Below are 25,011 nucleotides of genomic sequence, written 5' to 3'. Positions count from 1 at the left end.
GACTCTTATTCTAATCTGAAATTACAGGAGAGATTCAAACTTACAATAGGAAAATGCACTCATCGACATCAAATATATTCTAATGGATTGTCAACATTAAGCAGCAGTTGTGTACAGATTGCATGACATCATCATCTCCATCATGTACTTGTCATAAACCAAGACATTATCATTTTTCGGATTCAGCACATGTCTAACGCGAATGTATCTATCGAGTTTCTGCATCTCTTTGATGAAATTTATGTTGTTTAATTGAAATAACAATACCAAGGCATTGCCACGAGAGTCGGATGACTGTCATTGGAACAACCTTCGTCCAAACATGTCGGTGTCGAGGACGAACTAATCTTCCTAGGTCAAGAAGCTCGATCGTTTTAACGTTTGAAGACTCGATTTAAGGTCAACCATACCAGCTATCATCCGGTAATTGCTTCCACCGAAAAGTCATACCATTGTTATAGTTCATTGCCTTTGGAAGTCAACTAATTCATTCTGGATATGGATATGGTATGTTAGAACGATGATTTGGTGTCGACGTCCACACGGCTATCGAAGAGCATGTCAAACGCTCGAAAAGTCAATTCGTATTGGCTCATAGTTTAGATCGATCGGCACTCCAAAAAGAAGACTGCTCAATCGATTCCCTTTGTCTCCTATATAAATGCTCGTCGTCAGCTTCCCGGATGCAAAAGAGCCAACCATCGACCTGAAAGATCACTGATTCGTCTCGATCCTGTTTCATTCATTACGTTGTACGTCTTCATGGAGAGATCAAAATCGATCGTCAAGCAGGCCTCTACGTGTGGGAAGTTGATCACCATTCTGAGCATAGATGGAGGCGGAATAAGAGGAGTTATCCCTGCCACCATCCTCAGCTTCTTGGAGTCGGAGCTTCAGGTACGAGATGCATCGAGGGCGAGTTGACAAGCTGCAGAAACGATTAATCTATTATCACGGATCACTGAAAACTTGCACTCTATCCGGTGCAGAAACTCGACGGTGACGACGTAAGGATTGCAGATTATTTTGACGTGATCGCTGGAACAAGCACCGGTGGTCTCGTCACAGCGATGTTAGCAGCACCTGACGAGAACAATCGCCCGCTCTTTGCAGCCAAAGACATAAAGTCTTTTTACCTCGAACACAGCCCAAAAATCTTCCCGCAAATTGGGTACTCGGAAGCATCTTAAACAATAATTTTTTTATGATCACGGTAATATATCTGATCACCAACTTAATTTTCTTTTGTGTTTAGAGGATTTCTGGCTCCAGTTAGAAGGATGTTCCGATCTCTATGGGGACCCAAGTACAGCGGCACATATTTGCACTCTCTTATTAGGGAAAAGCTTGGAGGTGTGCGTTTGCATGAAACCTTAACGAACGTGATAATCCCTACTTTCGATATTAAGCAGCTCCACCCAACCATCTTCTCCAGCTATGAGGTATCGACTCTCGTACTCACCTGCATCATATTTTTCTACTCGATAGTCTAACTATGATCATAGTATACAAGACATTATTGCAGCTATAAGCCTTACGTATAGAATCCACAGTTGATAGCCAAAAAGGCGACTAACTGAGACGCTTACATTCCAAAATCCCATGGGTAACTTGCGACTAACATAAATTACTCTGATGTTTTACTTAATATGGCCCCATGAGATGTAGTATCCACAATCTTACCTACCAGTCCAAATCTTAACATCGCGAATGTGCATGGCATCCGCTTCATCTGCAAATTCTCTGATAATGGGGGAAAGAAGATGGTGCAGAATTGGCACTTTCGAGAAACGCAATACACGGATCTAATATTGTCCCAAGCTGTTGCAGGTGAAGCGTAAGAGCAGTTTGGATGCCTGCCTCTCCGACATCTGCATCGGCACGACCGCAGCTCCGACGTACTTCCCAGCCCATTACTTCGAAACAAAGGATTCCGAAGGGAGCAGTAGTCGGGAGTTTCACCTCATTGATGGTGGAATAGCCGCCAACAACCCGGTAATTCTCCTGTCAGTTCAATTGACGCTCTTCGACGCTGTAAACGCTAGTTGTTCTGATCTCTCTAAGCTCGACTTCCAGGCGTTGGTTGCTGTGGGAGAGGTGACGAAGGAGGTGCACAAGAAGAACCCAGATCACTTCCCTCGCGAGGCCATGGACTACCGTAAGTTTCTACTGATATCACTAGGCACAGGCTCAGCTAAGGTCGAAGGGAAGTATCGTGCGAAGAGCGCAAGCCGGTGGGGAGTTTTCGGCTGGCTGCTTGGTGGTGGATCGACTCCTTTAGTCGATGTGTTGATGCAGTCATGTGCTGACATCGTTGACATTCATCTCTCGGTGGTGTTTAAAGCTCTTCGATCAGAGTCCAATTATCTTCGCATCGAGGTACCAGCAACAGCTCTTCATTCCCTGACTTGGCTTACAGATGTAGCTCTACTGATGATCATGTTCGTCTTTGATGCAAAGTGTAGGATGACACCTTAACTGGGGCAGTCTCATCTGCTGACATCTCTACAAAGGAGAACCTTGACGATCTTGTGACTGTAGGAGAGCGGCTACTGAAGAAGCCAGTTTCAAGGGTCAATTTGGAGACGGGCGTTTTCGAACCGGTGGGAAATGGAGAAGGAACAAACGAAGACGCGCTCAGAAGGTGGGGAAGTCATCAGAAAATTTCTAGAGATTTTGTTGGTAAGCCATACTACGCAATCTATGGAATTTGATCGGTGCATTCTCGAACTCTTTGTAGGTTTGCGAGACTTCTGTCGGATGAGAGACGACTCCGTAAACTTCGATCTCCAGCCAGTGGTGGAAATCACCATCGAATTCAAGAATACGTAACTCCAAAGGATCGGATACGTGCCGTAAAAACTACACGAGCTATTCCAACTTCTTCCTAATTGCTTTGGTAGAAGAACTGCACATTTAGCATCGTGATAATTGAAATCATGATGAATCATAGATCAGCAATTAAATTTGGAAATACATCCGGAATAAATTTGTAGAATGATTACTTCATTTTGTTTTCCCCCTTTTGTAAATCGAAGTCGTTTCAGAAATCAACGAGCGAATACAAAAGCACATTACACGAGTGGAGTATGCAAAAGTCATGGAACAACATTAGAAAAAGGAGAGTAGAATCAATCTGCTTATATATTTATATTCGTTCGTAGATTGAACGAGCAAATAGCTTTTAGAATGTGTGTTCATGGTCACAGCGAAGTAATCGATAATAATCCAAGAATTGAAAGGTCAATTGCTAATTTTAGGAACAGAAGCTAATGAGCATCTTCTTCTTCTGTTTCTGCTAGAGAAATAGAAAGGGAGACCCTCACACACACTGGTGGAATCGCCACGCAGACCACCTCAGGAAACACCCATTGAACATGGCTCATTTGCTACCGTTCTTTCTTCTCGTGCATTATAGATGGCTTTCTGTACGCCGATTCCCAGTTTAGATGATTCGGCCACTCTGCTTTTGACGGTCTCATTCAGTCAACCTAGCAGTAATCGGCAAGGAGTTCAGTTGTTGATCGGGAAGAAGCTTCCATGAATCCAAACCGATATTAACGGAGGGTGGACATTCAAAGAATCGATGCTGTTCTTCTTCCTTTGCTTAGTGCAACTGGTCGCCAGACATGGCGGTCTGGTTTCATTTTCTGTTCCTTCTTTTCTTTTTAGAACTGCTCGAATGAAATGGAACTGATCCTTCAATTATTCTGAGCCCAAGACTGAGAAACAGAGACATTATGTCTGGTTGATTAAGCAAACAGGATGCTATTTTATACCTTCTTTTGGTTGATTAAGCAAACAGCAAACAAAGCAATGGAACAAGATCATCATCTGCACTCCCTGACTACTCTAATTTGTAGCATAAGACTCATTAGATTAATATCATGGCTCAATTTTTATTATGATACCTAAGTTCCTACGTAGAATAGAGTAATGACGGCAACTATATGTATCATGAACGGTAACTCTGCATTTTCGCTTTGGCTGCTAATCATCGCAAATAGAGAAAGCTTCCTCTTAGATTCTGCTCATGACAACCATCCAATTAGTAGGAATTCTAAAGCCCTATATGTGGGGGATACCATAGCAACAAGAACGGCAGTGAAGCAAAGAAATCATGCTTGATGATATATATATAAATATAAATATAAAAAGTTATATATGTATTATTTGACTGAACATTTAGTAATTTAATCTTTGATCAATCACTTTAAGCCATTATTCTTGGTCTCAAACATGCAATACCAGAAGGTTATGGAGTTTTCGGTGGTGGAAATGCACAAAGAAACACTTCAATATATATATGTATGTATATCCAGCATACACTCGTCACTTCCTTCCCAAACCATCCTCGCGTCTATCGGAGAAAAGGCATCCTGAAATCGCCAAGATGAAGCCGCTGTTGTGCATTTGTGTTCTTCTCATTGCACTCATCTCCACAGGTGGAGCACTCTTGGCCGAGGGAAGGCATCCGACGGCAAAGAAGCACGAGTCCAAAGAATGCAAGCAGTGTGCACCTCAGGGTGTAGGTGATAGCACCGAAACCATCAGCGGAGCGGTCTTATCTGCGGAAGCGCATCCGATGGCAAAGAAGTACAAGCTCAGGGGATGTAAGCGATGCGCACGTCGAGTCGGCGACGACGTCAGGAGAGCAGTCTCCATCAAAATCGCGGTCCGTGAACTCGTGGCCACCACCGAAAACGTTCGACCTTCGACGCCTGGTCACAGCCCAGGTGTAGGCCACAGGCTCAACGGAGTGGACTCGGAAGCGCAGCAGAGAAACCCGTAAGGAGTTCACCGGTGGCATCTGCTACATGCACATAAGAGTGTCTTGCTTCAGATATGTTCCATAGTTTGATCTTGGCTTCTCTCCATTCATCCTTGTGGCAAAAAAATAGAATAAGAAGAGAGAGAAGTAAGAGAGGTGAAGTATCATCCATGGTTGTATGTATGTAAGAAAAAAGATGAGGAAACTTTCATGTTCCAATCTTTTATATTGCAAGTTCTATGCTGTTCCTTCTTTTCTATTTTGTTGGCATTGTATTCATCTTAAAGATCGAGAAGCAAAAGTAGGCATCAAAATATTGTTGCATTAATCTTCATAAACCAAATCATCAAACTAGAATTTGGGCAATGTTACCTCAGTTACTTCTCTGATGAACAGAGTTTTTTGTGCCGCAGAATACCAACAAAATTCCAATACTGCAGTCCTCCGGTCAATGAAGTGAGAAGCAAATTCGTATATGATATAGTGAGCTTATGCTTTCTAAAGGTAACATAATCTATTTCAAGTCCTGAAAATTTACGAGGCCATAGGCCATCAATCAAGTAAGCTAATAGCTTCTAATGTGTGCAGTAGTTCATAATTGTTCAGACAACCACCATTCTTCCTCTGTCCCATGGCATAGAACTCTTTTAGAATATAGAAGAATCTCTCCCACGATTCCTCATCTAGTGTAGCCATTCTTTATAAGATTTGATGCATGGTCAAACATAATGAAAGATGATCTGTGCCACTCAGGCTAGCAAAGTGAAGAGCAAAGAATGGTGCTCAGCCTTCCAATTAGCTTTGAACAATAAAAGAACTTTCCCTCTCATGAGGAGCTCACAGAGTTCGCCGGAATCCAACAGTAATTCTTTCTTTCTGAGCTCTACTCGGGGCCACCCCATTGTAGTTTCAAGCCGACCATGGCTAGATTCTGTCCTATGGTGGAATGCAATAGTTTCCTCACTTGGCTGTAATTGCAGCTGAAATGTCGATGATCAGACCGCAAGCAATTCAAAGACGCAGGCGAAGCCAGTCTCTACACAAAGGGCATCGAAGCCATCCATGTTTAGACTAAGGATCCCAATTCCCACTTGAAGGTGCAGTAAGGTATTCACGTGCCATGTAGAAAGTGAAATAAGATACGGCTAATTATTCGAAAAATCCGATGCAAATATATTTAGAACTCATATAAGTTGGGTCTTCATGTGCTACTGGAAAAGTGAACAAGAACAAACTTCATGTGACCAAAGAATCCTGTTAGCTATTTATTGTCTTCATGTACCGCAAACTTAATGTGCTACTGGAAAAGCGATCAAACCCACTTTTATTTCAACACTTGTATATCCACGATAAATTTGATTATGGTGTTGGTATAGCTCGGAGACACAATCACTACTAGCAAAGAGACCGCTCAATTCCCAAACCAAGACTCATCACTGTCGCTCCTATCGAATTGCCTCTCCCTATAGATTTTATTTATCCTCCTTTCAACGCTCCTATCCCTAGGGATTCACATTTTCGATAGTAAATCAATTTAACTAACTCATCAGCTAAAAGGAATTATGGACCTGTTCTTTCGACTTACTAGTCGACGATCTCTACGTGTTTAACACCTATGTACTACTAGGACCTTCTCCATAAATAGTAAATATAAATAATTTTTTAATATTTGAAATGCTACTATTAATCTTATTCACATTAACATGATTGAACAAATTATAAATGTAACCGAGAGATGCACTGCACGAGGATCAGCAAATAGAAAATAAATCGATTTGTGTAAGAATAATGAAACTAAAGAGAAGCAACCAAAGGTTTATCGGACTCACTTATCATATGCTAAAGGTTCAATATCTCATCCAATAAATATATTTGAAATATTGTGTGTTAAATCGTGTGTCAAACCCACTCTGATTGTTTGATAGCAAATTCAAGAATCAAAATGCATCATCATCACTAATCATATATAAAAATAAATAAAAAAATATTATTATTTGAAAAAAATAATTTAAAATCTAAATATTTTCTAGAAAAATCATCCAAGAAGGAAAACATGGTACTCAACTCGATGAAATTCTAGTAGAAAGTACACAACAAAACTAAGTTGGTCTTCTCCTATCGGATGATTGCTTCCATTGTGTCTCTTTTCTCTCCCTAAGTTGCCTTTTACTACAAAGCCGGTCCATGGAGCTCACAGATGAACACGGCATGGATTAATTAGGTTCGCGAAAAAGAGTCCTCTCCCACCCATTCATGGCAGGAGATGACTTGTCGTTGTAGCTGAACTCGATACCGTCGATGAAGAGTCCTTTTTCTACGCATGCACGGCTGTTGCTTGCTTTGCCCTGAAGCCATTTCATTTGCTTGCTCAGAATTTACAGAGGAGGAAAGGCGACGCAAGCTGCAACGCCATGCGTGGGGAGTGCGGCACCGGTGACTGATCCATGTATCATCATCATACCTATCGAGGGTCGAGTTCTGTCACGCAGGGAGAATAAGAATGTGAAGGGTTAAAAGGCCGAGAGCGTGGGACGGTGTGTCGTCCGCTTGACGACACATCTATGAGATCACCGCCCTACCGTAAGGGTCGTACTCATGGCCGCATGCTTCTCCGCAGGCAAACAATTCTATCCATTCCGAGACATCATTGCACGCCCTCACGTCGTCCATCGTCGATGAAAAATGCAGCTCAATTCTCGATCGTCTTCGTCATTATTCCAATACCACTGTTGGCCTGCACTGGAGATTCGAATCAAACCAGACTACTGTGGCCACATCATTCGACAAGAGCAGAGAAAATGGCTTGCAGATAAAGATGAACAAAACTTCGCATCATATTTCTGGGAGAACCTCGACCAGTCGACATCCATTAGCTGGTGTGGGATGGTCCTTTTGTTCTTGAAGGACTATTTCTAGATAAGGTAACATATTAAGCAATAGCAGCTCGGCCCCCCTTCCAAGATATGCCCTCAGTTATCATCATTAAGAGCGTCTCTGTGTTATCTTTTTAGCAATAGCATTTCTTTTGGTTTCCTTTCTTCTTCATGGACAAATCTGAAATCTCCCTCGCGAATGAATGAGCTCAGTTAAAACCATTAAATGACTTAGTCATTGATGGTAAACTAAACCTGTCCTGATCGACTTGCTAGCGTCATTATCTTCTCCTTGGCACTTTCTTTCTGAAACCAGAGGATGCCAAAACAATAGAATCATTTTCACATACTACTCCTTGGCACTTTCAACCACTCACCAGTTCAAAGTCCATACATTAAGCTATAATTATAGCTAAAAAGCTTGAGCAAGTTAGTATTAAACTCTCCTTATGCTTTTGCCAGTTAAATTACTCTTCCTGTCTTGATAAGGCATGTCACAACACTTGCAGGACAAGTACCTGCCAGCCAATCTTTTCAGTTCTTAGTCATGGTATTCGGCCAGGGTGTCGGAATTGGGCCAATAATTATTTGGTCATCTCCTCTCTATCTGCATCCCTGATCCCTTTCAGAGCTTGCTTTGTTGAAGAGGGAGCAGTGGCTGCACGTAACCTGCAAGGGGTAGGATAATACACTTTGGATCAATATATTTAAGGTGAATTATTGGTCACTATTCTTTTGAGGGCCAAAGAAGCATTTATCATCTTTAGTTTTAGAAATATATTTTCGATTCCTTAAAAGCTCTACAAATTGGTTTGATGTATAGAAGGACTTGTGGTTGATTGGTATTTCTCTTAATTTTTTACTTATATTTGTGAATTGTAATGAATACTATGCTGTGAGAACTGTTGTTGATCTGATTTCCTCTAATTAATAGGATAAGACTACTTAGAATATTTGAGAGACAGCTATCAGTTTATGTATGCCTCACTCCTACTAATAATGAATGATATAGATCATGATGGCTCGGAACGATTATATATTCCTATAATTCATATTTATAATGATACATGAGGCCCACGAGCCTATAGATTTCATATAAGACATCCATTTAATCCTTCATAAGGATTCATTATAAATATATCTTGCATTTAGTTTGACAAGGACAAGACACCTGCATCGACACAAATCCAAGTCAAATCGTGGGAGGAAATGAGGAGGATGATTGAACAAGTTCCATGACTGTTGACCTAATTAAATGCATCACCCATTTTGCATGCTGACACCAAATGATTGGTGCAAACTCTCTCATCATCAGCCTGCAGGAAGTGCTCTAAGCTTCATGTCTGTAGAGTGCACTGCATCACTGGTCCAAGCAAATGCTCAGTTCTGGCTCAAGTAAGACTATGCTTTCTCCTATATTTGTATCAGCCAAGGTTTCTAAAACACAGTAACAACATGATAACATCACCCAATTCATTGCAAATATCTTAAATTTCCATAGTTGAGTTACTTTGGATATGAAATAAGATTAGATTCCAAACTATTGCAGCAAAGTCCATTACTCCAAGGCTTGACACATCAAGATGATCAATTACATATATTCTTTTATTAGTTTGTGATAAATAGATGGTCAATGAATCAATTGCTATGTTAGGTCACAGACAATAAATCACAGTCATGAGAGCAATCAATCGATCATGTTTTGTTTCTTTGGCAGGCATCCTTATATGTCATTGTTACAGTCAATTATGTATGATTGGCCTTAAATGGCAGGAAACTATACCTCAATTGATTTGATAAATTAATAAAGGACATATCTAATACACAAATAAATTATGTGGAAGGACAAGATGCGAGGAATATCTAATTATGTTCTAAATCCTTAAAATAGATTAATTTTATAAATGATATTGATATCTCGATGGAAAAAAAGATAATCAATTGAGAAGATCACTCTCATTTCTAAAAAATATATATTTCTATTTAACCTAATATAATCGACTAATTATTAGCGATCTTATTCTTTTCTCTATATACATGAATAATAAAAAAATTAAAATATTTAAGAATATATCAAATATCTCGAGTCTTATATACAGTTTGATTCTATATTAATCATCTTGACTTCATCCTGAACAATAACATAAAGATCAAGTTTTACGACACCAACTTCACAATAGAGATATTCCCATGTCATAAGTCAAAACTAGACTAATGCGATGATGATCTTAAAAATAATCTCTCGTTCATTATAGTTTATGTTAAAGGAAGTCACTTCAAATCATGCAATTAAAATGCTAGGGTGTGGATGCCCACAAGTTACATAAATATCATGGAATGTGGCCCTGTCATACATCTTTCTCTCTTTATGTATTCTCTCCCTTCCTCTTTTATGCCTTTCCAATGGCTTGGCTCTTCATGACTTTGAGCCTCGCAAAGATCTCTTGTTGCATGCGTCGTTCCCTGTCATTCCGAGGACCAGAACAGCTCTGCTTCTTTCCAAAGAAACAGGGGTTACAGGCAAAAGGCAACTCTTCTTCACGTGCCCTCCCATCAATAGAACTCCATGCAGGGCCTACTGTTCTTGTCCATCATCCACATATAGTTCTACCACCGAGGGAGAGTTAATGTGCTTGTCTCCTTTGTTCATATCCCCATCTCTTTGTCAATGGAACACTCAATGCTCTCACCTCATCATCACAACAAGCAGTTTAAGAGCTTGTAATTCCATAAACAGAGCATCTATCAAATGCCTAGGCATTCCCCTCTCTGTTTCTGCTCCATTATGAGAAATTGCTCTCGATTAGTTTTACACAAAATGTAATATGAATATTGGAAGAGACAAACATGATATCACTCCAAAAGCATAACTGTAATGTTGTAAGGCAAGGCATGCAATAAATATAGGATATAACGAGTTCAAGCTTTTAGGCCTTGCAGTAAATGTGGCCACAACGAGATTCACTCAGTTGGAAGGTTGCCAAAAGCTAATCTTTCATGCAAAATTGACATGTATAGAAAACATTTATTTGTGCTGGACCATATTTATGGTTCACCTTTTGATGGCAAAGATGTAGCTTTAGCACCTTTTCTTGTGTACTATGTTTTCTATGTATTTATTAGGTGGTGATATATGTTCTTCTGCCTCTCCATTCAGTCACATTAGTAATTATTCCTTTTTGAATGGAAAATAAGTTCGCAAACATAACAAAGATGCAAAATAGTTTTCTGTGGAGGAAACATAAGCGTAGTAGGAAACGTATCAAAATTCATGGAGGTTAATTAGTGACGAAATTGAGGTATAATTGGATTAGCAAAAATTAAGATCATTTTCGATTGGTGACAGACAGAAAAAGAAAGCTTGCGGGGACCGCACGTTAGCTAATGATGACCGCGTGGGCAAAGCCCACCCTAACCTGCGCGGCCCCACGCTTTAGCTGCGCCCCGGTACGCTACCGTGCGCCTCCACCGCCACTTGTAATGCACGATCCTTGCGGTCCGGTGCATCTCCGTGAGCCTAAGACGTCAGAACTGGATTAAAGAAACCGGAGAGCAACAGTGTGTGTGTCGCGATCCTCCTCCCCGTCCTCCACAGTTGTTTACAGCTCAACGTCGCATAGGTTACTGGCAGTACAAGTGTTTGACGAGAGAAGAAGCTGCTCTTCTTCTTCTTCTTCTTCTTTCCGATTTAATGGTGGCGTCCAAAGGTGGCTCCTTTGGCCCTGTCTTCTTCCTGCTAGCGCTCGATTTTCCCGCCCTCATTGTGGAATAAGATCACGTCCCAAGGTTTGAATCATTCTTTAATGCCGTATGCTGTCTCGCTCTTCCTCTCTGATCCCTGCCATGGCTGTTTGTTTTTATACTTCTGTTGCTTCTGGGGAGTGGCGTCGGCTCGTTACGGTTTGCAGCCTTTTCTACTGGTGCGTCTCTGATTCAGGGTGCTTTGGTGGGTTTCGGTTGATATAAGCGGTGGAGAAGAGAACGGTAGTTGAGGAGGCGATGACTAATACCAGAGTCCGGACTGCGTTGCAGGCCATGAAAGCCCCCGGGAAGCACAATAAAGTAGGCTCCTTTGATTGACTTCGAGACGGGTCTCCGTTTTCTTTCGGTTCCCCGTGCCGTTTGTTTGTTGGCTCCTTTGCTTGAATCGACAGACGTCCGCGTTCCTCGTTGCTCTTTCTGAATCCATCATGGGGTCTTTTTTAAGCGTTTGATTCATTACGGATGCGTCCCTGATTGCGTTTCCGAGGCGGGGTTTTGAGATTTCTGTAAAAGATTGGTTTTTGTCGAGAATTTTATTTGGAAACCCACTGTACTTTGGATTCTTTTGGAACAAAAATGGTGGTTTAGATCCAAGTTCGAAATGGGCTCTTCGTTTTCCTCTGCGAATTCCACTCCTTTATGGGATGCAATCGTCTCGGACATGGATTCGAGATGGGTATCTTTCAATTTCTTCTGGTTGTTTTCTTATATCGTTTGAATCCAAGTCGGCAGAATCTATCCGAAGAAGTGGCATTTTCTTCTTTAATCCGGTTTTGTCTCTTCTTCTTATAAACCTTTTGTTTGTCAAGGAAACGAACACTGAGGAGACCGCCGAGATGCAGGGGAATAAATCTAGTGGTGCGAAGAAAGGATCCAACAAATGCCAGTCTAGAAGAGAAAAGAAGATAGCTTTACAACATGACGTACCGAATCTTATTTTCACACCTGTAATCTGATTCAAATACTTTTGATCTCTCCTTTGTGCTGAATCTTCTGTTCCAATCTCATTCCAAGGTTGATAAGCTAAGGAAGAAGCTTAGACACGAAGAGAATGTCCACAGAGCTTTGGAGAGGGCTTTCACCAGACCCTTGGGTTCTCTTCCTCGGCTGCCTCCATATCTCCCTTCACATGTAATTTATTCTTTCCTTCTTTTTCTTCTTTCTGTTTTGTTTTCATACGCCCAATCAGTCTATTAAACTTCTATAGAAAGTCGAATTTGTATCCTTAAAATAGAATGTCATTTATAATTGATATTATTTCTAAACCTATGAGGTACTGCCTCCTCTTTTCAAATAATAATAATAATAGTACTATTTTTTGTTCTTTCACTTCTCTTAAGACGGTAGAGCTTCTGGCTGAAGTAGCTGTGCTGGAAGAAGAGGTGGTTCGGCTCGAAGAACAGTTGGTGAATTTTCGGCAAGGCCTTTACCAGGAAGCTGTACTCATCTCATCCTCAAAGAAAACCAAGGAAATTGTGCCCGATACAGACTCGGATGGAGGCTGTTCTCAAAGTTCCAAAACTACTGAACAACTGAAGCTTCCTGCTGATTTGCCGACTTGTCAATCTTTAGTCTCCATGAAACCTTTAGTCTCGGTGAGATACTCCTTGGATGCAGAACTATCTGGGCCTTCCTCTAATCAGTCTGCTAATGGCAAAAGGAAACTTAACAAGCAGAGTGCTTCTTTGAACTCTTCTGAAGATCGGCGAGGGAAAGAGAATCAATGGATCACTAACTTTAGTAGGAACCAAAAGCAATCTCCAGTAAAGAAAGTCTTGAAAACACAAGTGACTGTATCGGAGGACCAACGTGCTGATGCAGAGGTAAATGGCTTTGTCCATTTCTAAGTTTCATGCACTAAGGTATTTCAAAAGTATTTCGTTAGTCTCATGTACATGTTAATCATTATATCGTCATTTATCCAGGCAGAATGTGTGGTGAAGGATAGAAATACAGATGAAATGATCTTGTGGGATGCTTCAGATGAAGCCTCGCTAGACAAGTCTACTGTTCCAAACAAATTATCTGAGGATATCTTGAAGTGCCTGATGAACATTTTTTTACGAATAAGTTCCCCAAAGAACACAGAAAATGACATGGAGACATCTCCTTCGAGTTCAGATTCTTGTGAGAGTTCTGGAGAGAGAGACTCCCAAGATCCTTATGGTATCTGTGCTGAGTTTGGCAAGAGGGACATTGGCCCATATAAACATTTTCGATCAGTAGAAGTGATCTCAAAGAGTCAAAATTTTCTTATGGCTTCATCATCTCTAAAGTGCAGACTAAAGTAAGCTTTATAATTTTACTTCGGTTTATGATCTTTATGTTGCCTAAGGTACTTACTATTTCTTTCTGCTGAACTTCAGGGTTTTACTCAGAAAGCTTGAATCGGTTGATATATCAGAGCTTACACATCAACAGAAGCTTGCTTTCTGGATCAACATCTATAATTCATGCATGATGAATGTAAGTTGCTAACCGAAATCCTTTAGTCTACCAATGGGCATCTACTGTTTCTGATATTTAAGTTATCGAACTATAGGCCAGTAAATGTTGCTTCTGATAATTGCAAATCAAACTATATATAGTTTGAAACTACACTAAATTGCTTGAGTTACGTTTTTCCATAATCAAGTAATATGATTAATTTTCTCTCTTGTTAGAGTTTCTTCCTTGTTATGTTCGTCCTTCAAAAGAAAATGCCCTTTTGGGCATCTGAAGGAAATATTTTTAGTCCAATACACATTTTTGAATCAAGCAACAATTTTGCAACTTAGATCTCGTTTGTAATTTTCTTTTAATATTATTCAATCCTAGGCATATCTGGAGCAAGGAATACCTAAAAATCCTGAGATGATTGCTGCGATGATGCCAAAAGTATGTATGATCTTCACTGCCTTTTCATCTTTTACTTCTGAAATTTAGAGATGGAGTACATGTGCAAGAAACTAAAATGTAGATTACCTACACACAGTGAATAACTCTACAAATTTCACCTTTTCATTTCAGGCAGTTATAAATGTGGGTGGCCATTTACTTAGTGCTATGACAATAGAACATTTTATATTGAGATTGCCTTGTCACATGAAAAATGTAAGTCTTTCTCATTTTGAAGTTTTGGAAACTTGATTTTCACTCAATTGAGGAAATGACCTTTTCATTTACATAAAGCTCTCCCCGAAAGGACTAAAAAGCGATACCATGATAATACGAGGCATCTTTGGAATGGAGTGGCCTGAACCTCTTGTCACATTTGCTCTCTCATGTGGAAGTTGGTCCTCCCCAGCTGTAGGTTTGCTTATTCATGCTTGGTTGTTGTATGGTTTACATGTTTACCTGTGTTATATGAACAAAAGCATAGTCAAAATCAGATCGACATCGTACTCACAATATGGGTAAGTGGTTGTCAAATCTCCCATGCAATATTCGCACAAGCATAACAGCTCAAGGGACTCTAGTTAGTTTTGTATGGTATATATTGTCTTTGATGGCCTCTGTGGCCCCATGTACTTGTAATTCAATGCTGAATATGGACAATTTCTCATAACATGTTTAATCTAAGATCATAAAAGACATTAAAGAGGGTAAAACCTTGAGGAGATATCTAGTATCTACACTAGATCAATAATACTGAAATCCCTCGATACAGAACTGTCTAACCCTTAGGTCTATACTAGTACTGAAACAACTTATTTCCCTCCTATTGCTGCCATAACGTTACTGACACTTTTGATTGTCTTTCTTAAGGTGAGAGTATATACAGCAGCACAAGTTGAGGAGGAACTGGAAACAGCCAAAAGGGACTATTTGCAAGCGACAATTGGTATATTGAAACCAAATAAGTTGGTAATTCCTAAGCTACTCGATTGGTACCTACTTGATTTTGCGAAGGATGTGGAGTCACTAATGGCCTGGGTCTGCCTACAACTACCAAGTGAATTGAGGACCGAAGCAGTTAAATGCCTTGAGTTGGGCAGAAGAAGTGTCATTCCACAGACAATACAATTTCTGACATATGAATTCAAATTCAGGTACCTTTTGGCACCGCACACGACTCTCTCTCCTACCTCATAGCACATGGTGGTCCATGAAATTTTGAAGTCTGATTGTATGTACACATCTTTAAAAGAAAAAATAAAAGAGAAAGTTTTAAAATAACCAGTTGTTTTTCTGATCTTCTACTGGTTTTAATCTATTTGTGCTTCTTTATTTGTCTCATAAAGAGTATAACACTGAGATGTGTGTGCTCAGTTTTTGTTGACAGAAATGTTTCAGATCAATTATCTTTCGACTAACAAGATGTTCACATTCCTAATATGTTCTATTGATTGCAGTTATAGATGAAATGTTAAGATAATGCAAATTTATTCATAAAACGTGTACTTAAAATTGCATTTTATGACACTGAAGTTTTGATGGCATATTTGACCTTTAAGTGATAAAATACATTTTTGGAAAAACATTAATGCTTTATGTTATTTTGTAATTAATCATTTTTTTTAAACATTATAATCAATTTAAATCTTGTGGTGGTGATTAGACATGCAGATTGAGAAACTAATAAAAGCAAGACCTTTAGTACATGTTTGATATTAGTTATGATAGCCAATCGGACCTGGCACCGGTGTGCTGATCAGGTATTATTACATAAATTAAGAACAAAATAACAATGAAGAACATATGTGCTTGGCTGGATCTGGAAATACCAATTGGCATGTACTGGTCTTACCTGTATTTGAAACTAGAAACACAAAAACGGTTAGAACAGCTCTCCTTTTTCATCTTAAATACCAGATGATGAGGAAAGTGTTATGAGTACTAGGTTGGTGAATGCAAACATATATCATGTAGTTATTTAGATGTGGTCCTTCCAATTATAGCTGCCTTGATTATTATAGGTAAGTGATCAGTTTACACAAAACTGGCATGATTTGCCTCCTCCCTCTCTCACCTCTTGGCAAAATCAAACCGGTATATGATTGCTACTTCATTATCACTTGAGAGATCATACAAGGTCTTTATCAGTTAGAAAGGCATCAATTGACTTATTGAGTATAACTGGGAAACATTGGTATTTGGACTCAATTGTTTCTATCTCTATGGCCTTATTGTGGAGCAATCAAGTGTGGGGTTCTCGAGTGTGCCACTTTGAGCTGATTCAAGAATTTGAGGTGTGAGACAGGGTGTAATGGGCATGGCAATAGTACAGCCTGGTTAGATAGGACAATCCAATGGGGAAGAGATTAGTTTTACATGGCATATACAACTCTTCCCTTGACCTCAAATCAGATGGCCTTGAAACAATGCTTCAATTTCTAGCTACTTGTGGGCAGTACAATGGACCAAGCCATCTTCTTATGCATCTCAAAAATTAGGCTGGGTAAGCCTTGTATGGGGTTCTGAACCTTTGATCACCAAACTTCACTGATCAAAACATGCAACTGAGACACATTCCAAGCAAACATCAAGTGTATGGCTGTGCTGTGTTGTTGTTGGCAGAAATTGCATGCTTGTTAAGTGTGTGTGGATTTATATGAACAGGATGGACCAGTACTGTAAGCTTTTGTGTGTTCTGCAATAGCACCCAGCTTGAAGGCTCTTATGTGTTTGTCTTTGCTCAGTTGTAGTTTTCTGTCACTTTTCTGCTTTCTTTTATAAAATGGTTTAAACAGAAGATCTGAATCATTACTGTCCTTAAGTTTGGAAGAAAAGGAATGGATTGAGAAAGAGGATCATCACCATTTTGTCCATGCTTCTATGTTCATTTTGTAGCCTGTTTGTCACATTGTGAAATCAGATTCAGATCAATCGAATGGGTTTACAGCCAGCCCTATTCAGGTGAAACAGTGGAAGAAAGCCAAAGTGTGAGCATCTTAGCTCATGCCATTCTTAGGGAAGGAACATTACATTTCTGCAACAACGGGAAGAAACAACTATGCATAGCCAAAAATAAAATAGAAAAATAGAATTCGGTTCGGAGTCTAAAATTGGGATGACACAATAATATAGTTTGAATCGGACCTGATTAGAGAATAAATCAATGATGTCCAAAATAGACATCAAACACATACCTCCAAATCTAAAATAATATGAATTGCATTATTAAGATTATTATGAATTAAGATGAACAGTTTTAGATAAAAATCTACCATAATATAATTTGAGTTAATAGTTTATTATAAGGTTCTAAGCTTGAATTTTATCTTTTATCACTTATCCTTTATTATTATTTTTAATAATTAATTTTTTATCATTAATATTACTTTTACCATTAATTTTCCTGCATAAATTGGTCTGGTTATATTGGTAGGAATTAACTTGTCAACTTGACATCAAATATCGATGAGCTCATTAAGACTCGGTTGTCGGAAGCAAGTGGCTAAGCCTGACCTTCTCGTCAAGTCCGCCACGGGGTAATTGGCATCCGCCAAAAGCTTTGCTTCCAGATTTGTGATCGAAACCATCTCTAGCCGTCCATCCGGCCCTCCGCCCCCGTTTCTCGGAGATCGGTCGACTCGAGTCTCCCCCAAATCACAGGCGAACGAGGAATTGTAGTTGCGTTTGGCGTCGAGTGGACGCACCGCGTCGTGGACGACTCCGGAGGCACCACCACCTCGAGGTGCAAATTCACTTGCCCTTCTCGTCCTTCTCGTCCTTCCACGATCATGGCCTCCACCGCCGACCGCGGTCGCTTCGCGGAGATCGTCGTGATTCGCCACGGTGAGACGTGCTGGAATGCCTCGAGAATCGTCCAGGTATCCTTTCTCACTCTTTCGGGAACTCGTCGATCGACATGTGTTTGATGCTTGGTCCATATGAATATCTCTGTTTGTAATCTTTCGGTAATAGATCCTTTAGTCTCTTGTCAATTTGAGATAATCGAGGGAAAGATGGTTTAGTTATTATACGGGATTGTAAATTTTTAGTTGATTACTCAAATGTGTAGGCCTTATTTATGAAAACTGAGGGAAGACTTCTGAAAGGGATGTGGAAGTAATTTCCTTTGCTTTGGTTCATAAAGCTGAATTTATTTCCACTCATACTTGAGAATTCTTCCTCCAACTTTATATACTCCCTAGCTTACTTTTGATTTAGGGTGAAAAATTATTCCTGAATAGCCTGGTGGAACTTGAAAAGAAAGGGAAAATGGACAATGTTAAGGCAATGTTTTCGTTATCCATTAGGAACGTGCGATAGTGTTTACATCAATGATTGCTTGCTGTGGCACGCTAGCATTGTAGTAATACAAGATGGCACGCTAGAGTTGTCCTTGACTGTACATGTTCAATTTAATGCATTGCCTTATCTTCGTTTAATAAATTCCTTCCGATTATTCGTGGTACCTATGAAAAATTTATTGAGATTACTAAAAATGTGATATTAATTCTTCTATTAGGGGCATTTGGACTCAGAACTAAATGAAATTGGAAGACAACAGGCAGTTGTGGTAAGCTACACTCTCACTGGAAGATTTCTTTTCCTGTGCTTTTGATTTTGGGATGCTCTATCCATTACTGCAAGGTGGCTGGTCGGCTATCCAAAGAGCCTAAATTTCAAGCTATCTACTCGTCCGACTTGAAGCGAGCTGCTGAAACTGCAAACATTATAGCAAAAGTTTGTAACTTACCAGAGGTATGTCTCACACTGAACTTGCAACTGTACCTAGTTGGACTTGTTATCAAATGAGTATTGCGATATACTTCGCACATAAATGCATTAAAAATTTACTTGAATTTTTTTTGGAACCTTTCAGACAAAAAAAAAAAAAAACAGAAAAAGTACTACTGGCTCTGGTTTTTCGTTTCTACCTGAGAGGTGAACATAAGAGCTTCAGATATCTTCATGTTAGATTATTCCAAATTTAGAAAAATCTTTAGTAACTTCCTAGCTGGTGTTTTTTGAGGGAAAGAGTTGTAGCTGGTTTTAGCTACATTTGCAATCATAAGTTAGATTTTTCTCCAAAAAAGTTAATCTTCTAAATCTTATAGTAGATTATCCTTTGATAGGCTTGCTAAAGTTTTTTCATACCTCCTCTAGGGGATGTGTATGGAAAAAGACTGCTGTCTCTGTTAACGTATATATTACCCCTCAAAATTTGAAGACAGTTGGCTCTTCTTGGCTTGTCACAAACTCATGTTAATATGATGTTAAATTTCAGCCAGTATCAAGTTTAACCAGTATGCTGCCTACTATGAAGATTTAGAACTCAGCAAGTATCTTACAGTTGAAGCTTATTGAACCAAAGAAGTGGACTGACAATACATGCATTATCGGGAAATTATATAATGTATCATGGGAGCCTTGGCTGGGCTTTATGATTATAGTTGAATAGATACTAGTAGAACATGGCATGAAATTTCTTAACCTATATATAGTCAGAGGACTTAGATCTACTGATTGTCTGCAACATTTTGATCATTACCACAATATTCGGCTTTATTATTTTAGTATTCTTATTTTTAACAATTGATTTCTTGTGTACTTTAGGTAATACTGGATCCAGGAATGAGAGAAAGGCATCTGGGGGACATTCAGGGTTTAACATTACGTGATGCTGCAAAGCTAAAGCCTGAAGCTTACAAGATTTTCTTATCAGGCAAAAGAGATGGAGAAATTCCAGTATGGTTCCATCAGCCACTAAAAGCATTATTCTCCCATTCTAAAATAATTGTCATCTACATCTTGTTCAATTACTAGGGTTTCATGCCATGTTCTTGCTTGTTTATTAGTCATTATATAGAATTCGAAAAAAAATTGGAAGGGATGCCATCATCTTAAGTTTTAACTTGAGATAGAAATTAGGATTGGCCATTTGAAAAGTTTGGGATTAGATTAGATTTGATTAATTGGTCTGGCAATACTGATCACAGTGATATAATATATCAATAAAATGAAGTATGATACTGGTAATGAGATTTTGATGATTATATTTGGCTTTTCAGTTCTTTATTTTATTATAAATCACAAATGACTTTAATTTTCTCATTCTTTACTGTTATTTTGTTATATTCAGGGTGGTGGAGAAAGTCTCGATCAACTTAATGAACGATGTGTTTCTTGCTTGGAGAAAATAGCTAGTAAGCACCAAGGTATAGTTTCTTTAACATGAAAGCTGTACCTTTTAATCTCTGAATGCACGACTTATTAGAGACACTAATTTGCATTTCTTTATAATATTTTCAAAATGCTATTTTACGATCATAGTCCAACCCATTTCATTGTTAAAATCTGTAACTGCCATTTCAATGTTAAAATATGTAACTTTTGGTCCATTTCTTTCGACTGCCTAGCAACCTGCTGTTGAGAAATCATTTTCATCATTGTGTTTGGAAGATTCTGAAAAAACCATCAATCACATATTATTTACTTCGACCATCATGTCACGTGTATCATTCATGCTTCCATGTATGGTTTCTGTAGCCTTATGTTCCATGGGAGATGCATGAGTAATTTGCACATTCAGTGGAAGCGGGAAAAACATGCTTCCACAGAATGTGTTCAAATAGAACAGCTTTTGCATAACCATGTTGCACCATCTAACAGATGTTGGGGCCATTGTTTTAATTCAAATATTAAAATCACGATATATATTCCACAGTATTTTCTTTTCTAGAGATTATTTGATTTTGGGAAAGTTGCTTATCGCTGTTAATGACGTCTCAGGAGAAAGAGTGATTGTGCTGACCCATGGTGGAGTTTTGAGAGAACTTCACAAACATGCAGTTTCTGGACGGTCATCAGATGGGAGGATACATAATACCTCGGTCAATGTGTTCCTGATTTCTGAGAGTGGCAATTGGACCATCAAAACATGGGGTGACATAAGCCATCTTCATGAAATCGGGGTGCTCAACAATGCATTTGGAGGTGATAGAACTTCTGGATGACATCTTTCTCTGAAAAAAATATATAAAAAAAATACATTTTGAATAAATTGTTACAGATCATGAATTAAGCCATTCCTTGTAGAAAGGTTGACTTTAGATGTCTTTTAGATGAGCAGTCATTGTGGTGAGAAACCTAACTCATGTGGTATGGTGCAAGTTCTTGTTTGCATAAACACACTGTGCTGTTGTCTCTTCACTTTACTACTCTTACAACCTGTCCATCTTTTTGAGACCATTATGGTAATAGATGAGAATGCTCATTAATTCTCTGTTTTTATTTTGTTAACTTATAGTATCATCTCATCCATGTGTCATCAATTCGCACCTTGAAATAAACTCATACTCTTCCCAACATCAACCTCATTGCACAAGGTGATAAAGCAAAGATAGAATTGAGTTGATATTCCTGTATCTCAGTGCTGCAAGAGTCATTTAGATGCTCTCTTGGAAGGTTCATTGCTTCGATTATATTCTAAAAGAATTTGATTCTTTTTGTGAGTTCCCAAAAGATCGTGCGAACACCTTAGGTTGTGATGCTTGGATGTTAGGTCAATCACTTGGATTAGCCTTTGGAAAGGCATTGCTAATGTCAGGGATACTTTCTGTACTTAAATATCCAGTCAACAAAACAGAAAACTAGCATCTACATTTCTGCATCTGTTTGATCTATTCCGTCGCCCGTATGAATGCATCTTGCAGGTCTTTGTTAACCATGAGGATAGTATGTGTTCATCCTTCACTTTCAGATATCATCTGGAGCTACAGGTTGTTCAACAACTCAATGCATCTAAATGTGGAGGAAGACATGATTCAGTGGAGATGCACTGCTGATGGAATACACAGCTAGAAATCCTTGTGTCAGATCACATCAGAAATCTGGAAGCTTTTAAGTGTCTTTAAAGATAAAAGCCCTGCCATGGCTGATCAATCTAAGGAGGCTACACACATGATTCTTGAAGGGTATACAGTTGAGAATACATTTTATGTGCGCTTTCTAGGCAGGCCGATTAAGTATCAAAGTCTTAACATCGACCGCCACAAGTGCTGCGACACAATCTGCAGTATCACCATTTTCCAGTCTATAGAAACATCGATCGGATGATACTGTCTGCAACATGTTCAGAGTTCAAGGAACGGAAAGGACGAAGGAATCTTTAAAGGTGGAATCATGTCTGCTGAAGCTCATAAATCTATTGTTGATCTGCATCTTCAAATGTTTCTGCTCACTGACTTACCTTGTTCTCTTTACTATATTTGGTTCATTTCACCTCCATTTGTCCTGAAAAGTTGCCCACCGATGGGACTGCAATTCTTCTCTGGGATGAAGTGATCTGAGACATCAAGTTGGGGGGACACCCACTTGTGGCTCATGTCTTTGTTCCTGATTAATATGGTCATCAATTTGAAGCACTAGAGAAGTAAGTGACTTTTGAGATTGTTTGTCTCCCAATTCTTAGGGCCATTGGTCAGTTCCTGCATGTTGCTGCTGTCCACTAAAACATTTGAATGATAGCATGCAGGATTTTTATGCCATTGATTCATTAGCAAATGGAAAAGAGAGTTCTCCAAAAACTTCATGTGAGCACCACCACAAACTTGATGGAGAAACCTCCAAATGGATCTCCTCTTCCTTCCACTGAATGCCATTGAACTTGCACACACCATACTTGTGAGCAGACTTGAAGAACATGATGTTCTTTTCTCGAGACTCATGAGCTGAGACAAAAAGGCACTACCTCAGTAATTATTTTGGGATGTAGATCAGAAGGAAAAGCATGTTACTCATGATGGAAACCTCATGTAATAATGATCGAACGATGCTCATGCCCAACCATCCATCACTTTTTCTCTTCCCTTTTCCTTCCCACAAACCCCAACCGGTCCTACCTCCTCCACCTTGTCCCTTCCACCATCTCCTACTTGGGAAGTGCCTCTTCCCTCACTTTGATCAAAGCAAAAGGATTCCAAAAGACACTCAAACCTCTCTCTCTTTCTACCCTATATAACTCCTAACTGAGGTCTCCACCTTCCTATAGGAAAACAACTTCATCCCTTCCTTCCTCCGTTACAACCACCTCTCCTTGAAGCAAAAATGCAATCATTGCTGGAGACACCAGGGCTTGTGTCACTGCTCCGGCGCTCCACAGAACGCAGAGCCAAGATGGCCGGCGGGGGGATCTTTCGGATGTTCAAGTTGAGAACAGCGTTCACCTCTGGTTGCAAGATGGCGGCGCTCGCAGGCCGGCCTAACAAATCATTGCTCTCCGGCAATTCGGCCACCATCACGCTGTTCGGGTACCGGAGAGGGAGGGTGAGCTTGGCCATTCAGGAAAACCCCACGTCTGCTCCCATCTTCCTTCTCGAGCTGCCCATGCTCACCAGCTATCTCCACAAGGAGATGGCCTCCGGGCTCGTCAAGATCGCGCTCGAGAGCGAGACGAAGACGCACAAGAAGAGGCTGGTCGAGGAGTGCATGTGGGCGGTGTACTGCAACGGGCGGAAGTCGGGCTACTCGATGAAGAAGAAGCAGGCCTCCGACGAGGAGCGGCACGTCATGCAGCTGCTAAGGGGGGTCTCCATGGGCGCCGGCGTCTTGCCTTATGCCTCGGAGAAGGACGTAGCCGACGGGGAGTTGACGTACATGAGAGCGCGGTTCGAGAGGGTGGTCGGATCCAAGGACTCCGAGGCGTTGTATATGATCAACCCCGATGGCACCGGCGTCCCGGAGTTGAGCATCTTCCTTGTGAGGATGAAGTGAATTCCAATCAACAACTCTCTGCTTCGTGTCATGTTGTGTAGATAGATCGATCTACTAGTATCATGTAGAAATCAACTTGGTTTTCATTCTCCATCACGGACTGTGGTGCAATCTGTTCCGACATGACCAGACTCTTTGCTCTTCCATTGTACTCTTCGTCTCTCATTTAAATAGCTGCAAATGTGTGAGGAACAGAAACAGGTACGATCGATCTCTTCCATATTTAAAGAGAGAGGAAATCCAAATTGGAAAGGAGTAGCAAGAAGCAGACCGGGATGCGACAGGAGAATAGATTTACTTACTTACAGGTTGATCGGGCTATCTATGTTGGTGTTCAAATAGAGAAATAATATTGTGTTATGATCGCAGTTAAACTTCCATTTGAGATTGGGAATGAAAAGCTTGGATGACCTTCTCATTTCTTCTATAAACAGCATAATATGTAGCAACAGGAATCACGCTCCTTTGCACAGCTACAGTGCCACTGGTGGCAAGAAATCCACCAACAAAGTGACGACTAAGCAAAAAAATGCATCTTTCGACTCTCCCACCCCTCAACAACATCAAGCTGAAACGCATTAAAATTCTTCCTGGGGACGCTTCTCACTTGTCATTCTCTAATTCGTATGAAGAATCACCACTATAGAGCGACATAATTGGCATTCGAGTTTGTGCAGATGTGCATAGATAGATATCTGTCTTCATAGTCGCCATCGCCCACTAGCAGAGGCATGATTGACCCAACTCACATCGTGGTGCGTTGCTTCCTCGGTGGATGTGACCCACCATGCCCAAGTGCTTCCCCAGGCGTTGGCGCTTTCAGAGATTAAGCGGCAGGTCCCGTCAGTTCATGGAAATACCGGCATCAGCCTCTTCTTCTTCTTCTACACCGATCGGTGTGGATTTGGATAAGAGACTTCATCTTGTCGGCAAGCATAATTATCACATTCCATCATGATG

At 40.0% G+C, this 25,011-nt stretch overlaps 4 protein-coding genes across 6 annotated transcripts; all 4 read left to right on the top strand.

Moving 5' to 3' along the window:
* Positions 1–762: 762 nt before the first annotated feature.
* LOC135616173 (patatin-like protein 2) lies at positions 763–2,978 on the top strand. Its single transcript, XM_065115358.1, has 7 exons — positions 763–897; positions 990–1,171; positions 1,256–1,442; positions 1,831–1,995; positions 2,077–2,379; positions 2,466–2,644; positions 2,741–2,978. Exons 1-7 carry the CDS (start codon positions 763–765, stop codon positions 2,889–2,891), a joined length of 1,302 nt encoding a protein of 433 aa, XP_064971430.1. The 3' UTR covers positions 2,892–2,978.
* Positions 2,979–11,079: 8,101 nt separating this feature from the next.
* LOC135617136 (uncharacterized) lies at positions 11,080–15,564 on the top strand. Of its 3 annotated transcripts, XM_065117076.1 has the most exons (11): positions 11,084–11,430; positions 11,582–11,706; positions 12,216–12,329; positions 12,421–12,537; positions 12,747–13,229; positions 13,332–13,693; positions 13,773–13,872; positions 14,224–14,283; positions 14,416–14,499; positions 14,578–14,694; positions 15,154–15,564. In XM_065117076.1, the coding sequence occupies exons 2-11, from the start codon at positions 11,644–11,646 to the stop codon at positions 15,478–15,480; spliced, it is 1,827 nt and encodes a 608-aa protein (XP_064973148.1). In that variant the 5' UTR covers positions 11,084–11,430; positions 11,582–11,643; the 3' UTR covers positions 15,481–15,564. The 3 variants fall into 3 exon arrangements, with proteins under 3 accessions (XP_064973149.1, XP_064973148.1, XP_064973147.1); XM_065117075.1 differs by having other exon boundaries at positions 11,084–11,706; XM_065117077.1 differs by lacking the exons at positions 14,416–14,499; positions 14,578–14,694 and having other exon boundaries at positions 11,080–11,706.
* A 2,292-nt stretch (positions 15,565–17,856) lies between these two features.
* Positions 17,857–21,557, top strand: LOC135617134 (phosphoglycerate mutase-like protein 4). Its single transcript, XM_065117072.1, has 6 exons — positions 17,857–18,161; positions 18,803–18,853; positions 18,928–19,038; positions 19,894–20,025; positions 20,420–20,495; positions 21,070–21,557. The coding sequence occupies exons 1-6, from the start codon at positions 18,072–18,074 to the stop codon at positions 21,291–21,293; spliced, it is 684 nt and encodes a 227-aa protein (XP_064973144.1). The 5' UTR covers positions 17,857–18,071; the 3' UTR covers positions 21,294–21,557.
* Positions 21,558–23,262: 1,705 nt separating this feature from the next.
* LOC135617135 (protein MIZU-KUSSEI 1-like) lies at positions 23,263–24,195 on the top strand. The gene has a single exon (XM_065117074.1). The coding sequence runs from the start codon at positions 23,386–23,388 to the stop codon at positions 24,049–24,051; it is 666 nt and encodes a 221-aa protein (XP_064973146.1). The 5' UTR covers positions 23,263–23,385; the 3' UTR covers positions 24,052–24,195.
* Positions 24,196–25,011: the final 816 nt, after the last annotated feature.

This window comes from Musa acuminata, chromosome BXJ2-7, assembly GCF_036884655.1.
Source record: "Musa acuminata AAA Group cultivar baxijiao chromosome BXJ2-7, Cavendish_Baxijiao_AAA, whole genome shotgun sequence".
NCBI classification, from domain to species: domain Eukaryota; kingdom Viridiplantae; phylum Streptophyta; class Magnoliopsida; order Zingiberales; family Musaceae; genus Musa; species Musa acuminata.
The sequence above is the reverse complement of the archived record's forward strand: the minus strand, read 5'-3'. Positions and strand labels throughout refer to the sequence as shown.

Bases quoted from the DNA above. Each gene is read 5' to 3' on its own strand.
- LOC135616173 (XM_065115358.1), top strand. From the start codon at position 763: ATGGAGAGATCAAAATCGATCGTCAAGCAGGCCTCTACGTGTGGGAAG. The intron at 898-989 runs GTACGAGATGCA...TATCCGGTGCAG, and splicing joins TCTTGGAGTCGGAGCTTCAG to AAACTCGACGGTGACGACGT. The intron at 2,380-2,465 runs GTACCAGCAACA...TGCAAAGTGTAG, and splicing joins CCAATTATCTTCGCATCGAG to GATGACACCTTAACTGGGGC.
- LOC135617134 (XM_065117072.1), top strand. From the start codon at position 18,072: ATGGCCTCCACCGCCGACCGCGGTCGCTTCGCGGAGATCGTCGTGATT. The intron at 18,162-18,802 runs GTATCCTTTCTC...TTCTTCTATTAG, and splicing joins ATGCCTCGAGAATCGTCCAG to GGGCATTTGGACTCAGAACT. The intron at 18,854-18,927 runs GTAAGCTACACT...CATTACTGCAAG, and splicing joins GAAGACAACAGGCAGTTGTG to GTGGCTGGTCGGCTATCCAA.
- LOC135617135 (XM_065117074.1), top strand. From the start codon at position 23,386: ATGCAATCATTGCTGGAGACACCAGGGCTTGTGTCACTGCTCCGGCGC.
- LOC135617136 (XM_065117076.1), top strand. From the start codon at position 11,644: ATGACTAATACCAGAGTCCGGACTGCGTTGCAGGCCATGAAAGCCCCC. The intron at 13,873-14,223 runs GTAAGTTGCTAA...ATTCAATCCTAG, and splicing joins ATAATTCATGCATGATGAAT to GCATATCTGGAGCAAGGAAT. The intron at 14,695-15,153 runs GTAGGTTTGCTT...GTCTTTCTTAAG, and splicing joins GAAGTTGGTCCTCCCCAGCT to GTGAGAGTATATACAGCAGC.